Source organism: Sturnira hondurensis, unplaced genomic scaffold (genome assembly GCF_014824575.4).
Source record: "Sturnira hondurensis isolate 20B ecotype Veracruz unplaced genomic scaffold, ASM1482457v3 Scaffold0005252, whole genome shotgun sequence".
Taxonomy (NCBI): Eukaryota; Metazoa; Chordata; class Mammalia; order Chiroptera; family Phyllostomidae; genus Sturnira; species Sturnira hondurensis.
In genome coordinates, this window is record NW_028077883.1 from 6,102,303 (window position 1) to 6,117,544 (window position 15,242).

Sequence of the window (15,242 nt, forward strand, 5' to 3'; positions counted from 1 at the left end):
AACACATAAAATCTCACAACGTTGACAATTAAAATAATAATTACCATTAAAGGGAACCAGAGCTGCTGATGTCACCTGAAGTATTTGTTAGAAGAACCTTAGTATTTGAAAAAAACAGATGTTAGTGGGCCTGCCTCTTCTCTGTGATCGGTTGTGTGAGCTCTTGTCTTTAAGGTTGGAAGTTTATGCCTATGAAGGTCAGATTTCCAAGCCTTCTACAGGAATGCTGAACAAGAAATGATAATGGTCCATTAAAAAAATAAAAAAGGTAAATGTTAAGACAAAAACAAATGTAGTGAAAAGAGGGCCACCAAGGTCATTGGACTTCTGTTTAAAACCCGTGTCTCACCAGCGTGCCGCTGTGCCCAAGCACGCCCAGCATTCTGTGCGTCCCAGAATGGAACCATCTGTTGATACGAGATTATTGACCCAATACCTATCTTCAAAATAGTAATAAAAACTCCATCAGATGTAAGAATGTATGTTTAAACTTTATCTTGAAATCAATAGAATTCTTTTACCCCCTTAAATCATGGTATGTCAACTGTGAGCAAAAAATGTAAAACACAAGTCCCCAGTTTATTTATTTATTTTTTAAAAATACACAATTTCTACAATAAAGGTACCCGCTGTGCAGGCTGGAGCCTGAATTTGTAACCATCCCCTTCGCAGGACAAAACAATGTGAATTTAGATGGGTCGTAATTCTGTCAAACATTTTATTATTAGTGTGCTTCTCAGAAAACAAATCTGAGATTCAGCTATAGGATTTTTCAGAATTAATTTTGAACTCCATAAGTGAGAGAATTCAAACAGGACTATACTTTATCTTTATTCACTATCAAATTTTATGTATGAATAATTTCAGAAACTGAATAAAAATATTTAATCCTAATATGAGTATGGTAAAAACTAATCATTCTAAAGAAATGGATTTTTTGATACATTTTAAATTATGCCTAATACATTTTAAAGAATTTTATTTATTTGGAATTAAGTAATATAGCTAAGTGAATCAACTAATATTCTAACCATTTAAAAATACCTTCTTTCCACAGCTATTATAAATGATAAATAAAGTGACTATACGTACTAGTAAATTATCGAATGCATGAAGGAAATGGCAAAACATATTAGCTCTACCAAGTAATGACCTTTCAAATGTTTATGAATCCATAAAGAAAATAATCTTTCATTCATCTGTCTCTCTTACTCTTTGCTTTCAGTTTCACAAATATTTTCACAAGTTTTTAAGGCTCAGTCATTTTACCTGCAAAGACAGGATCTACGCAGTGTAAGTGACTACCCTGTACCGAGGTCCATGAGTATAAACTACTCTTGTAGCAGAGCAGTTGGGACAACTCTGTACAAAAGCACAACGATCTGGATAACAACAAAACACTGGGATTTCGGGTTCTTTTGAAAACAAATCTAATTAGTCATCCCACAAATATTTGAAAAATCTTGTTCAACTCGATAGAAGGCAAAAATAAGTTGAGGGTTTTCGAAAGTGCTCGGCTCATTACTGCATTTGGATCAGACTCGTTCTACCAGCGGCTATTGGGAAACAGAAGGGAGTCTATCGCAACACTAAATGGAGCACATGTCCGGCAACGATTTGTTGAAATGTCTCGCTAAAAAACTTTTATGTGGCTGTTTTTTGGCACCTAGAGAAAAAGAAGGGGAAGATGACGTTTGGCGGTATTGAGACATTAATTTCATTTTACCTAAAAAGCTGACATTCCCCCCCTCCCACACACACACACAAAAACCAGTTACACAGGAATTATCAAGGAGTTTAGAGAACACTCACTCCCATTGCACTGTGGTTGGGTATTACCAAAACATCACTTCTACTAGGTCTGATTTCTGATACAGGGAATCTGTTCAGTCAATCTGGGAAACGTGTGTTTTTTGGTTGCTTTGAGTGAATGAGTTTATTCTAGAACATATAGGCAATATGATTTTAATCAACAGCGATGAAAGACTTTGGGAAACTTACAATGCGGAGTAATAACATCTTTCTATGAAAAGAAATAATGTTATAAACATTTCAACATCCAAATAAATGGGCATTGCATATATCCATGTCTTTAAATTATTTTCATAGACGTTTCATCCAATAACCCTTATCCCTTGTCACACACACAATTCTTCTAGCAAAAAGGAAAAATAGACTTAAAATATTTTAAAAAGGTAACTATTTGGCATGAGGTAGAGGTGTACATAATCTTGCAACATACAATGACTCAATACTAACACCTGAAAGATATTTCCTTGCCCCCTCCTACCAAAAAAAAAAAAAAAATACCAGGGGCGTCTGCTCCTCCTCATATCCCCCAGCTGTAAGCTTCCTAATTAAAAAGGCTGAGCTGTTTCCTGCTCAAAACACTTCAAAAGAGCTTCCCCTGGTTCTCCACTTGACATATAGTTTGCAATGCTTGTTCCTCTTACCTGTCCATTCTTATTTATGGAGAGTTGCCCTCAATCAGAGACCAGGAAAGGATGAAGAGAACATTTTATTTTATTAAACTGAAAGGCATTTAATATTTATATTTTTAAAAGCCAACAAAAAACCACACAGCCAAATTAGCACCTCAATAATTTTGAGAGTGGATTAAAAAAACACACACATGACACAATTTTAAAAACAAATATATACAGAGACTAATTTTTAAAAAGAATATTTCTTTATCGTCAATTGCTTTTTTAAAAATGGCTATTTTTCACTTGTAAATCAGGACATGTTAAAATCCTGATTTTTAATAAACAGTTTAACAAACATGTTCAGATTTGAAAACTATTGTAGAACAGTGTGCCTGCAAGGTCAACATCTTAAGTCAAGTATTACTGACCTTGAAAAAATTAAATGAAGGCTGGAGCTGGATCTAAACATAATCAGTCGACAGAATCATCTTCTATCAATTGAAAATGGGAATGGTACAAAGAGCGAACACTGACAAATCCCCTTGTAGAAAAAAGCCCAGTCTAAAGTCAGGGTCCACAAAAGCTTACTTTTCCCAAATGTTTGCCGATAGAATTATTTCAGCCCCGCTCTGAAATATGCCTGTGTGTCCTTCCCCTTAGGGGAAAAGCATTGAACAAGTATCGTTTTGCTCTTTGCAAAAAAAGGTCATCAATTGTCCAGGACCTGCCACGGTTTAGGGATGAAGTGGGATTAAATGATTTTTTTTTTTTTTTTTTGCCAGTGCATTTGCCAATTCTCTTCAGAGCAGTCAAGAACGGGGGTCGGCAGCCCAGCTGCAATGGGAGGGTCTGTCCAAAAGCCAAAAGGCCGTTTTTTTGTTTTGGGGTTTTTTTTGCGGGGAATAGGGGGAGAAGGAGAGAGGCCGCCTGCGCCCCCCTCCCACCTCTCCCGTCCCCGCGCCTGCGCCGCCGCTCACCTCGGTGTCATTGTTGAGGTTCCAGAGGTCCAAGCGCCCCATCCCATCCACGCAGGCAAAGAGCGCGGGATGCACTGGGGACCACATGACGTCGTACACATAGTCGGCATTGTCTTCAAAGGAGTAGAGCGGCTTGTTGTGCTGTAAGGCAGAGAGACCGTGAAGACTTTGTGGCGCTGCTGCCGCCTCGGGCTGTCTAGCGAGCCTAATTAAAAACTTTGCACATTTACAAAGTGTCATAAAACTTCCCGAGATGAAAGTCCTCGAGAAGGTGAACCGCGGCTTTAATGTGACTAGAACTGTCCAGTGGCATAAATAAATACCAGGGTGGAGGGGGGTTGCTCTTGAGGGGCCGGGGGCTGGGACCGACGGTGGTGGGGGGTTGGGGAGGCGGTTTCAGACATTGTCGTCAGAGGCATTCCAGGCAGGTGGACTGGACTGCCCATTAGTTCGGAATTCCAGCCTCCCTAGGTTTTGCGAGTCTCTCGGAGCCCAAACCCCGATCCGACTCGCGGGGATGCTCTGCAAAGCCCTGCAGTCCGGGTGGCCCCCGAACCCTTTGCACTGAAGGCAACGCCTGCCACCCCGTGGTCATTGTCTGTAGCTGCAATTCTGCTTCCAGTCCAACACTAGACCAAATGGCTCCTTTGAGGCAGAGAATGAGAACATATTTTAAGGGGATTTGCAGCTGTTCAGAGAAGTGAAAAATCTCAGGGTTCTAAGACTTTAGTCTGTCTACCTAGGGTCAGTGCACCCAAGTCAGGTGGACTTGTGTGGCTCAATTCTCTACCCTAAACCTTCTAAGATGAATCACATTTTCTATTAGATCATCCAGTATTTCCAAGAGCCCTGAAATGGGTGTTTTTTTTTTGGGGGGGGGGAATGCATTAGCACACCCTCACTGCATACAAATGCTTCCACTCAGAGGGATACAATAAATTAAAATGGCACTCTTGATTTCCAGTGAATATTGTCACATCAAAATAGCACAGAAGTCAGAGGCAAGTTTGAAAGTACACCAGAAATAAAACGTAATTGGACTTCATGAATTATTCATTCCATCTGGCTTGTCTTATTCTAATTTCTGCATAATGGCTTTACTAATCCCTGATCAATTAATGTAAAATGAAATTTAAATGATAATGAAAGCCCTAGAGATAAAAAGAAATTAAATATTCTTATATCCTCTGACAGAAATCTAAACAATGGAAGTTTTTTTCCCCCCAAGTCATCTTCACCTAGTCAGCTGTCTGTACTCAGGGGCTCGACTCAATGCCTGTACAGGCTGGAGTCACAAGAGCATAAAACGGTAACATACGACGTGCACAATCTGCACTGCGTGTTCAGAGAATGTGTGTGTAGGAAGTCAGCTCCAGATATTATATCCAACTCTCCAAGTGTGCAGAGAGTGGATGTGAAATCCACACAGTGCAGGGGCAGAAACGAAAATGGACGACATCAGTGGGAAGAAGATCAAACTTCCATAACCGAAACGTAATGCAAAAATTTGTCAAGGTACTAAACTATAAGTGATTTCTCTCTCTGTGAGTTAAATTGCTTGGGCATCGCTCACCAGCGAACACAGCTGTAATACCATTGAAGCAACACAGAAGTTTCAGACGGCCCATTGTGTGCGTGCACGTGTTGGTAGTGTACATGCGAGGCACGCCTTACTTTAATTAAAAAGGTATCTAAATGGGGGAGTAATTTGAAAAGAAGTATATATGACATCGAGAGCTCAAAAGAATTAAAAGGGACATTAACCTTAGAGTTTTGCATTTTAATATTCCGTAACTCTTCTATGCCAAAATTTTTACTATATGCCATGTCTTCATAGCAATTTGGAGCTAAAATTATTTGCCTATTTGCTCTTTCTGTAGTTTCGTTCTTCCTTTCACTGTTTGAACTAGATGCTTCAAACTGCTTTCTCCCAAAAATCTAAATATCTAAGGGCCCTAAATAGCACAACCATACCATTTTTTCCTTATCCCCATAGGAAAAAAAGGCAATGTGGAGTAGCTGGTTCTCCACTGACCACTTGTGAACATTAAATTCTAACGCTTAGTAGAAGCTTATTCATGCCTCAGTTCTTGATTTGATAGCAAGCCAGTCACTATTTGTTAAAGCGCATGAGTAGCGTGTTTTTCTTAAAGGGTAGAAAAGACTTACACATGTCCAAAAACGTTGATTCTCAGCACCTTTTTTCAATAACCAGCTGGCACTATAACTGATTACACAGAGGTCTAGACACAGACACACATACGCAACACACACACACACCCACAGTCCTTGTTCTGAGCAGCGAGGAGACTGTCCAGCTTTCAAAGAGCCATTTTCTAAGGAGCTGATACTCCTCAATATGTTAATTCTCTCAGTAATTTATACTGTTAATCTCTAGTACTGCTCCGTCTTTTCTTTCACTAGCTTCTTCTCTGAGAAACTTAGTTGAACTTGTAGTAAACCCTGGAGACTTCACTTTTGAAACATCTGGAAATAACTGCTATTATTCATGTTACCAAAGCCAATTTTCTCACATTTAATAGGACAGCATAGAAATGCTATCATTCCTCTCTAGGTTTCTCTCAACTTCCTGAACACCCCTCACTCCCAAGGCTGAACCTTTCCATGGTGAAAGTCACCCATGCAAGTAATTCTAGGCTGGAGTATGTGCATATTTGGGGGAAGAGAGAAGGGCTTATCTTTTCAAAGGCTTTGTTTTAACCTTGAGAAACTCACAAGCTGGGAAGGTCTTGGTCAGAATTGAATCCATTAGCAGAAGATCAAGTGAAGAGGCACCTACCCACCATTTCTGTCCAAATGCAGCACAGCATAGGCACAGGCTAATGTCACTGTTACGGTAGTAAGTGGTGCTATTCTGAATATTAATTAAATACTTCTTTCAACAAGGGAATTTGTATTCTCTTTAATTTGAAACCCAAAGAGTAATCTGAAAGCCCAATTAAAAACACTTCAGAGCAAACACATATATCATAAAATACTAACATTTTCATAAAACATATAAAAAGCATCGGGGTCTAAAATGCTGTTGTTTGAATTTGGAAACGTTCATGTCTGGAGCCGCAAAGTAGTTATAACTGGCACTTGGCTTGTCATTGATTGTAGAAAACCACGAGTTTTGAAAACGTGGAGAATGTAGGGGCAAATTTGACCAGTGATTTTGAGGAGGATCTTGGAGTATCATTTGTATATATTAAAGCCACACAAGCTTGGTGATTTAAAATGTCTACTCCTCAAGATGCTCAAGACCCTTTAGTAAGCTAAATATTGTTCTGGGGCATGTTACTGTAGAAAGAGTTTTTAGAAAGAATCAAATTTCCTGGGAGGAAAAAAAAACCCTGTGTTTCTTTTTCTAATGCCACGGCTAGTGACAGGGAACTGTGAAAGGAAAAAAGAAAAGAGAAATCGTGCTGTCATGCAACCTGCACACGTGCGACACATGCCAAAGAGCTGAAGCCACCACACCTGAAGCCCCCAGGGCCGTTCCCCAAATGCTGAATGATCCCAACACAGATCAGCTCGACTGGAGCACCCCAGCTCTCAGACAGAATGGAGAAGCAGCGACCAGTCGCTTCCCAGGCAGACACGCGGGGCAGGGAAGGGTAAATTGTTGGGTATGCGCTGTGTGCCTGACTCTATACACACATTGTTTGATTTAATCCACATAAAATCTCTGTAAGGTAGACGGTATTTACAGAAAAGAAAATTATAGCTCAGAAAAGTTAGTCACTTTCCCAAGGCCACGGAGGTTGTGAGTGGTGGAGTTCGATTTGACTCTCTGGTTTTCCTCGCTGTTCAGCTCATCCTGTGTGCTGGAACCCCTGGTCCTCTCTGAAACACAGCAGTGGTTGTTGGTCTTCGTAGAAAAAACAATAGATCTTTGCCGTCCCATTCAATACAACCATATTTACTACACATCCGCTTGTAGAGTGGGGAAAAGATCTCAATCAGAAGGCTTATTTTGTTCCCTGAATCAGTTATTAAAAATCCTGAAGATGCCACCCACAGAATTCCAGGAATCTTTAGCACCTTGTGACAGTAACATCATTTTTCTCCCGAAAACTAAGAAAGCAGACACGAATTTCGGCCCTTTCACCAGCCGGGATGAGCAAGCCAGGCATGAGGAGAGAATGAAATGATGCTGGAAGGCAAAGATGCAGGTCCCAGTTCCCTATGTGTCTCTGCGACTTTGGGTGAGGGACTAAAATTAGATGATCTGAAAGATGGGATCACAGAGGGAGGATGGACCAGAAAAGAGAAGAAGAGAAAGGGGAAAGACTACAGACCTTGGGAAATTGAACTCATCCTTGGCTCACAGTTGTTTCACCTGTGAGGTGGGGGGCTGGGCCTCCAGGGCTCCCACTGGCTTTGGGAGGCCATGGCTCCGTTGTGCGGTGAGGATTGAACGGCATCAAGTATGTGAAAGTTTTATATACATATTTTAAAGATTTTATTTATTTTTAGGGAGAGGGGAAGGGAGGGAGAAAGAGAGGGAGAGAGACATCAATGTGTGGTTGCCTCTTGTGCCCCTCTACTAGGAACCTGACCTGCAACCCAGTCATGTGCCCTGACTGGGAATCGAACCAGTGACCCTTTGGTTTGCAGGCCCATGCTCAATTCACTGAGCTACACCAGCCAGGGCTGAAAGTTTTTTTACAGAGTGGTTCAAAGCTACATATTATAATTAAAGCCATCTTCCTTGATGTTCTATAGAATTCATATCACAGTGATTTTTTTTACTTTGCATTTCATCAAAACATACATATAAATTGTACCAGCATGGTTTTTAGTAACATTTTTGAAATTATGAAAGTAATAGACCTCCTATTTGACCAACTGAGAAGGAATAATAATTAAATTTACATAAGAGAGGCAGGTGGTAAATTCTGTTCACAACATCCATCAACCTTTTACAATAAAGACTTGATCTCCAAATCTGAGCTTTGATTTTATAAGTATACTTCTCACAATGAAGAGAGCTGCATATTTTTCTTTTAACTATAAAATGGTTTCCTGAGACATGAGTTTCTATTTCTGATGTTAGAAATGTACCAAAGTCACATTGAGAAAGTGTAATGTTTGTTTTATTTTCCTCTCTATTTTTTGTTTTCCTCTTATCAGACACCTCTCGGCATCCCAATAGGCTTCAGTATTTTGAAGACTGGAGAATAGGAAAATTACTGTTAAAATGCCTAACACCTCTAAACACTGGTTCTTGAGGTTGCATTTGGCTCCAGTGATTAGCTTTCAAAGCAGAATTGGTAGAAATGTTTACGATCCTTGAAAATTTCTTTTGGCGCAGATGGGAAGTGAGGCAGGGGGTAATATGTAGGTAGGTGGGATGAGGGCCAACAACTAATAGTAGAATTTTTGTATTTTTATTCTGAACTAAAAAGAAAACCCATAGAATCTTATCTTGAAGGCTATATCCTGTTGAGGAAAAAAATGATGACCAAAATACTAAACAATGAGTAATAAGCAAATGTTCTTCAAAAATTATCATGTGGGTTCCTGTGAAGTAATTAAAATAAATAGCCAGCCAGTTCTTCCAGGAAACATTAAAATGTGAGACCACAATATCACTTTCAAAAAACCACCAAAGGACCCCAAAATTTCAGGCTCACACAAAAATGGATACCTCTACCATAAAAAGAAAGTGCTTAAACAAACAAACAAACCCAAACTCACAAACCAAACCAAACCAAACCAAAATACCAACTCTCTTGGCCCCAAAGAGGTGTTGGGAATTTGGTACCATCACTGAGAAACATTACTTGAACTTCAGGGAGAATCCTTCTAAAGCACAAAGCATCCTGTATTTACCTTCGTTTCTGTGGCTAATATTAAAGCAATACTCATGACACCTAACTGATGCTCTCTTTACCTGTTTCTGTCCTGGTCAGAAGTTCAAAATTAGACATAAACCCTTTGGATAAGCTATTCTGAACAGAACTTGTACGGTGGGGTCTGCTTGTTGTTTGAATACATTAACCAGGAATACATCAAGACTCTAATTTGAATTAGTTAATTTAAAACAACTAGAGCCCTGGCCAGGTAGCTCAGTTGGTTCGCACCTTGTCCTGACACACCGAGGGTGAGGGTTCTGTCCACAGTCAGGTCATGCACAGGGATCGGCCAAAGATTATACACAAATCAGTGTGTCTGTCTCCCTCCCTCTCTCCCTCCCTTCCCTCTCTCTAAAAATCAATAAATAAAAATTTAAAAAGAAATAAAATGAAAAATAAAAAAATAATTAGAAAGAAGGTTATAGCAATCCAGGAATTTAGCATTTGCCTTCCTAGAAATGTAGAAGTCTTGCTAAGTAAGAACTAAAGCCACATGAAAGGTGTTCTTTGTTGCACGACCTTCCTTCACTGCTTATTTGCGTGGAAGAATCCTCCTAATCCAGGAGGCGCCACCAATAAAGAAGATAATTATCCATATAAAAGAATGTATACATATTCACAGGTTTTGACTAGTATTTGAGTGTTTAAAGCCATGGAAAAAAAAACTACAAGCTTTGCCTAATTCATAAAAGGAGTATTTCCCAACAGTGGCATGATTTTTATAAGTATCAGCTCCACCTGAAAGTTCTTCTTCAAAATGGGCGTTTCAGCAGCACGACTTTGGGCAACGTCGCTGTGAAAACACCAAGCGAGCAGGGGTGCTCTCTGAATGGCCGTCTGCATTCATCCGAGCTGGGGGGCTCCTTTGGTGGGCTCTGCCTCCTGGCTTCCTCCGCCGAGGCAGGCAGAGAGGGTCACTGCCCAGGTGGTCGTTAGTACCCAGGGACGGCTGTTCACTGATGGATAGATACTCTGCCTCTCTGAGGTCAGGCTGATTAGAGACTGGACATTGGGATTAAGGTTTAGGAGGTATCGAGGCGTGACAAGAGGCTCTACCAAGAGGCCGCGAAAAGTGTAGTTGTGTTCTTGTCTGGAAGACATGAACATTTAGGACGCACACATAAAGTGGTATCTGCAGGCTCAAGCACTTTTGCTTATTTATTTGTTACTTGTTTAATGCCAGATCACCCAACCGGGTTTTATCCGTGGGTAGGCTACGTGGCGGAACGTTTCCAGGCTGCTCCTCAAACCGTCAGCCTGGACTCTAGCATCTGGCTGACCAACTGTTGCATCAACATAACTGAATTCATAAATACATTCATACATGTAATCCTTTTAAAACACCAAATTGTGAACCCAGACCCCTGGATTACACTTGACTCACAGGTTTCCAAACTGCTGATTCCCAGAGCTAATGTGACACACTGGTCTCCCCACGTTCAGACAAATGCCACTTCTTGCAGAGAAGTCGTGTGCCAAACACCCAGATTTGTCCCATTCAACAGGTTGAAATCTAACAGTAAAATTGTCAAAATAATTACATTTTAAGTTCTTCTTCTTGCATCAACGATTGACTGTACACAGGAAGGGCACCTCCTCAAAGGGTCAAGGCGTGTTTTTTGCAGGTCTGAGCTCCTGCGTCTCCTGCCGTTAAATGCAATGTGTCTCTTATATTACATCTAAAATCAGAATACCTGGTACTCGCGTCTATTTTAATGGTGGGGAGAATGGGCACGGAGAATCTCACATAGCGGCAATTCAAATATTCTGTTGAAATGTAGAATATATTTGCTATGCTTTCTGCTTTACAATAGATTTGCTTACCTCATGCTGTTCCACTTAAAGCAAATTGAAGTTAATTTCTTTTTGAAAAGCAAATACGAGTTAAGTATGAGGTGAGGCAATTCGGGACACTGGAAAGAGCAGTGGGAGAATGACGAAGTATGAATTACAGACCGTGGACAGTTTGCAAGGTTAAGAGGTGACATGAGGCTGATCAAGATGGGCCCGTGTGGGTCTGGTCCCAAAACAGTAACTCTGGGAGATAAAGATGAGTTTTATTTCATCTTCCACCATCAGACATAAAATACAGGTTAGATCAGTAGTAGGTGGGGGTGGCTATCTATTTGAATCTTATAATGATGTAGATAGTTGGACCTGCTATTTATCATCCTCGTTCTCTCTTTAAACATTGTTGCTTAAAAGGAGAAGTTTGGGGAGGGCAACTCGTGTGGCATAAAATTGAAAGGAAAAGGCAAACATTTCCACTTTGAAAGGGTTCTCACTTCTTGCACAACGGTAAAGCCCAGTCAGCTGGGTGAATTTTAAGTCTCAAAAGTGTTTATACTTACATGGATTATTCACACATGCCTGTAAAGATATTTAATGGCTATTGGTATGTGTCAGTGGGTGAATTTTGGGGGGTTTGGGGTTGGGGTGGGGGTAAAGGACGGGAAGTATGAACACAGGCTAAGTCTGGCTGTGACTTGATTACATTCTTGTGGTTTCTTTCAAAGTTATTCTCCCCGGGTGAGCTTAAAAAAGAAACCCTTTCCCCCTCCCTTCCCACCTCCCCCCAGAAAAGTTAGACAGAAAAGAATTTGATGACTGGCACAGGTAGTTTTATTGAGGGCCAATCTTAATATTTGCTACTTCATGTGAGAACTGAAGGGAAAGGGGGAGCAAAAATGAGGATAAGGGAAGAAGAAAAAAGAAAGTCAGACACTACCCGAATGCCGTGTTTATCAGAAAGGCAGCCGGCAAAGCTTGGGGGTGTGGAGAAAACACACTCTGTCACCCGGTGTGCGTCGCTGGAAGTAAACGATTGATTTTGTTCATCTTCTCACCTGGCTTAAGTACTATGTTCAGATACTGTAAGAGCTAAAACTATAACTTTTGATTTTTATTGTGTTTTTCTTCTCTTGATACTTTAAACATTTAACAAAATGCCAGCAGAAATAGATGTGCTCAGGGTCCCTTTTCTAGAATTACTTTTAAGAGAGGTTTCCACCTCGGTTCAAAATCATCTAACCTGCTTTAACAAAGTGGGCTATTTCTCTTAGGATATCCCCAAATATTAGTCTATCGACAATGTTTTATTAAGGACCTACCATATGCTTTCTACTTTGGGCAATCAATGGAAATATAAGATTGGCTGTTCTCAGGGACTCACAATCCAAGTAGGAAAATAGAAATTATGAAATAATAAGAGAAGAATATTGTTTACTTGGGGGGTCTATTTTTGCACTTTGTTCCAAAGGGACTTATGGTGTCTTACAAGTTAAATACACTGCAAAGTTAAAAATAAACACAAAACAGAGGCAGATAGAATAGATAGCTATTACCAGGATCCTGAGATAAGCTGATTATTACAATCTAGTACAAAGAGCTTCAAATTTCCCGATAACTAAGACAAAAGCGAAACATGTCCTATCACAAGGAGGTAAGCAGATTTTATCATTTGAAGAAGGAAAGAACATAAATTCCTCCTCAAAGACCCATTGTTGGGGAAATTTCAAGGAGAATTCAGCACATCTGTGAATCCCTTGGAGAGAGACTGGTTTTCTGTCTTGTTTATACCCCAGAAAGAGAACGAGGGTGTATGTAGCCAAGTGGTAAATTCTGTGGTGCAGATGTTAGGTGCCAGAGGAATTCGAAGCTTTGGGGGGCGGGGGGTGTTAGTGGTTACCATGGTCTGATGTGGTCAAGGAAGGTATTATCTGGGACAGGTGATGGGAACCGCCTTGAAAGATGCACAGACTTTGATAAACCGTAAGGAATCCAGTCAAGGCGAAGATGGCAAAACATGCAAAGACTGGCTGTGTAAAGCAGCGTGGAATCCCCAGGTAGCTGCAAAGGTGAGAGGGATGGGGGCTGCGAGATTGTCCCAGGGAAGAAAATAATTTTGGTTTGGGTCAGGCAGGGGTGAGAACATGTTTTGAATGTTTTGAGTGTAGAGTTAAGAGATTTCGATGCGATCACTACTAATTTATTAAACATGTGTTGATACATGTGCAGAGCATTGTGCTATGTGCTCAATGGATGTCTAACCCACACGTGACTGTCCTCAGTTTTTCCAGAGCGGACAACTGAGTGATAAGTACCCAGAATCAAGAAGAAGCAGCACAATAGAGGAGGACGATCTGGTTTGTGGTTTGAATGTGCTACATGCGAGTCTCAGGCGTAACTGCAAACTCAGGGTGAGAAGGCAGTGGAGATGCAGGTCTAGAACTGAAAGTGTAGTCTTGAAGTTCAAGTCAAGGAATAATTCACAAGAGGTGCCGAGGGAGAGGGGAGTGTGGGGAGGAAGGAGAAAAAGACCTGTGACAGACATTTTGAAAAACTGGGCCAAGAGAGTGAAGGAGAAAGAACCGGTGGAGAGGTCCCAGGTGGACCAAGAGAATGTAACCCACTGGACAGAGTGGACATGAGTCACAGACAATACGATACAAGATGAATACTAAAAAGAAGCCATTGCAGTCCTGGCTGGGTGGCTCAGTCGGTTGGAGCATCATCCCGTACACCAAAAGGTTGTGGGTTCCATTCTCAGTCAGGGCACATCCCTAGGTTTCAGTTTGATCCCTGGCCAGGGCGTGTATGGGAAGCAACTGACCTGTGTTTCTTCCACATCTGTCTCTCTCTGTCTAAACTCAATAAACATCCTCAGGTGAGGATTTAAAAAAAAGAAGCCTGTGCATTCAGTGATCAGGGGTTCATCAGAGGGCCTTGGAGGCAGAGTGTCAAAGGACTGATGGGATTGGTTGAGGATTGGTTGGGAAATGTGGCAGTGGTCAGTGCGAATGCAGGATGGCTCTCCAAGTGGTTGGGCAAGCTGATTCAAATTTTAGGACACATCTGTGACAATGCAAGTCATCCTATCCAATCGCCACCACCACTAAGAGGGTCCTAGTATCACTGGGGTTTGTTCCAGGACTACCTTCTTTTTTTCCCCCAAGATACCCGCTTGCCATTTAGATGTAACATCCTTGACTTCAGGCACCATTTCTTATGTCAATTTATATCTCAAACACTTGGTATCGAGCCTGGACAATAGGAGGCAGACAAGATGCACTGACAGTCGGTGACCAGGCAGGCAGCCTCTGGGTCCAGTCCCATCTCTGCCTGACACCTGTGAGCAGAGCCTTGAACCATCTTCTGATTTGTTGAGCTTGTGCTGCTTTCTTAGTCTCCCCAGGGCTGACCCTCTGCTTTCTGTGGTGGGTTTCTGATTCAGCCTCTTCCTTGGGCTCTCTCTTGTTCTTCTAGCATGCTGCTTTGGTTCAGAGTTTTTCCACTCTCTCTGCTACTTGAAATCTAATCTCTGACAAAGGTCATGGCTGCTGCATCACCGACATCACTTCTCACACTAACCACATGGCATCTACTGTTCCTACCATTTCCCCTCCACATCCAGGGTCCTTCATGGTTCCACTGTCCCTGGCAGTCGGCTTCAGAGGGATGAGATGCCTTCGGGCACTAGGAGTGGGAGGTGTGTATAAAAGAACGACATCGGAAGCTCATTATTTTTGTGTCCACAGCCAAAGGTCAACTGTGGCCATAAAATATCCCTAGCTTTGTTCTGGGTTGAATCATGTCAGCCCCATTCACATGTTGAAGTTTTAACCCCCAGGACCACAGCATGTGACTGTCTATGAGGAGAGGGTCCTTAAAGAGGTAACTAAAGTTAAATAAGGCCACAGATGCGGGCCCTACTCCAACATGACTGGTGTCCTTATAAGAAGTAGAGATTAGGACACAGATGTGTACAGAAGGAAGATTCCATGGGGACACAGGGAGAAGAAGGCCATCAATAAACCAGGAAGAGAGGCCTCAGAAGCAATCACCACTGCCAGTACTTCGATCTTGGACTTCCAGCCTCCAGAGCTGTAAGGTTATAAATTGCTGTGGTTTAAACCACCCAGTCTGTGGCACTTCCTCATGGCAGCTTTAGCAAAGTAACACAGCTCTCAAATGAG

At 41.5% G+C, this 15,242-nt stretch overlaps 1 protein-coding gene across 8 annotated transcripts in view; it reads right to left on the reverse strand.

The window, feature by feature from the left end:
- Positions 1 to 15,242, reverse strand: part of DYNC1I1 (dynein cytoplasmic 1 intermediate chain 1) — a 294,039-nt gene that overhangs the window by 18,851 nt on the left and 259,946 nt on the right. For all 8 annotated transcript variants that reach the window (XM_037046446.1, XM_037046445.1, XM_037046444.1 and 5 more), the window contains one exon: positions 3,404 to 3,544. In XM_037046446.1, the coding sequence (XP_036902341.1) occupies positions 3,404 to 3,544 (141 nt within the window). The remainder of the gene's footprint in view (positions 1 to 3,403; positions 3,545 to 15,242) is intronic.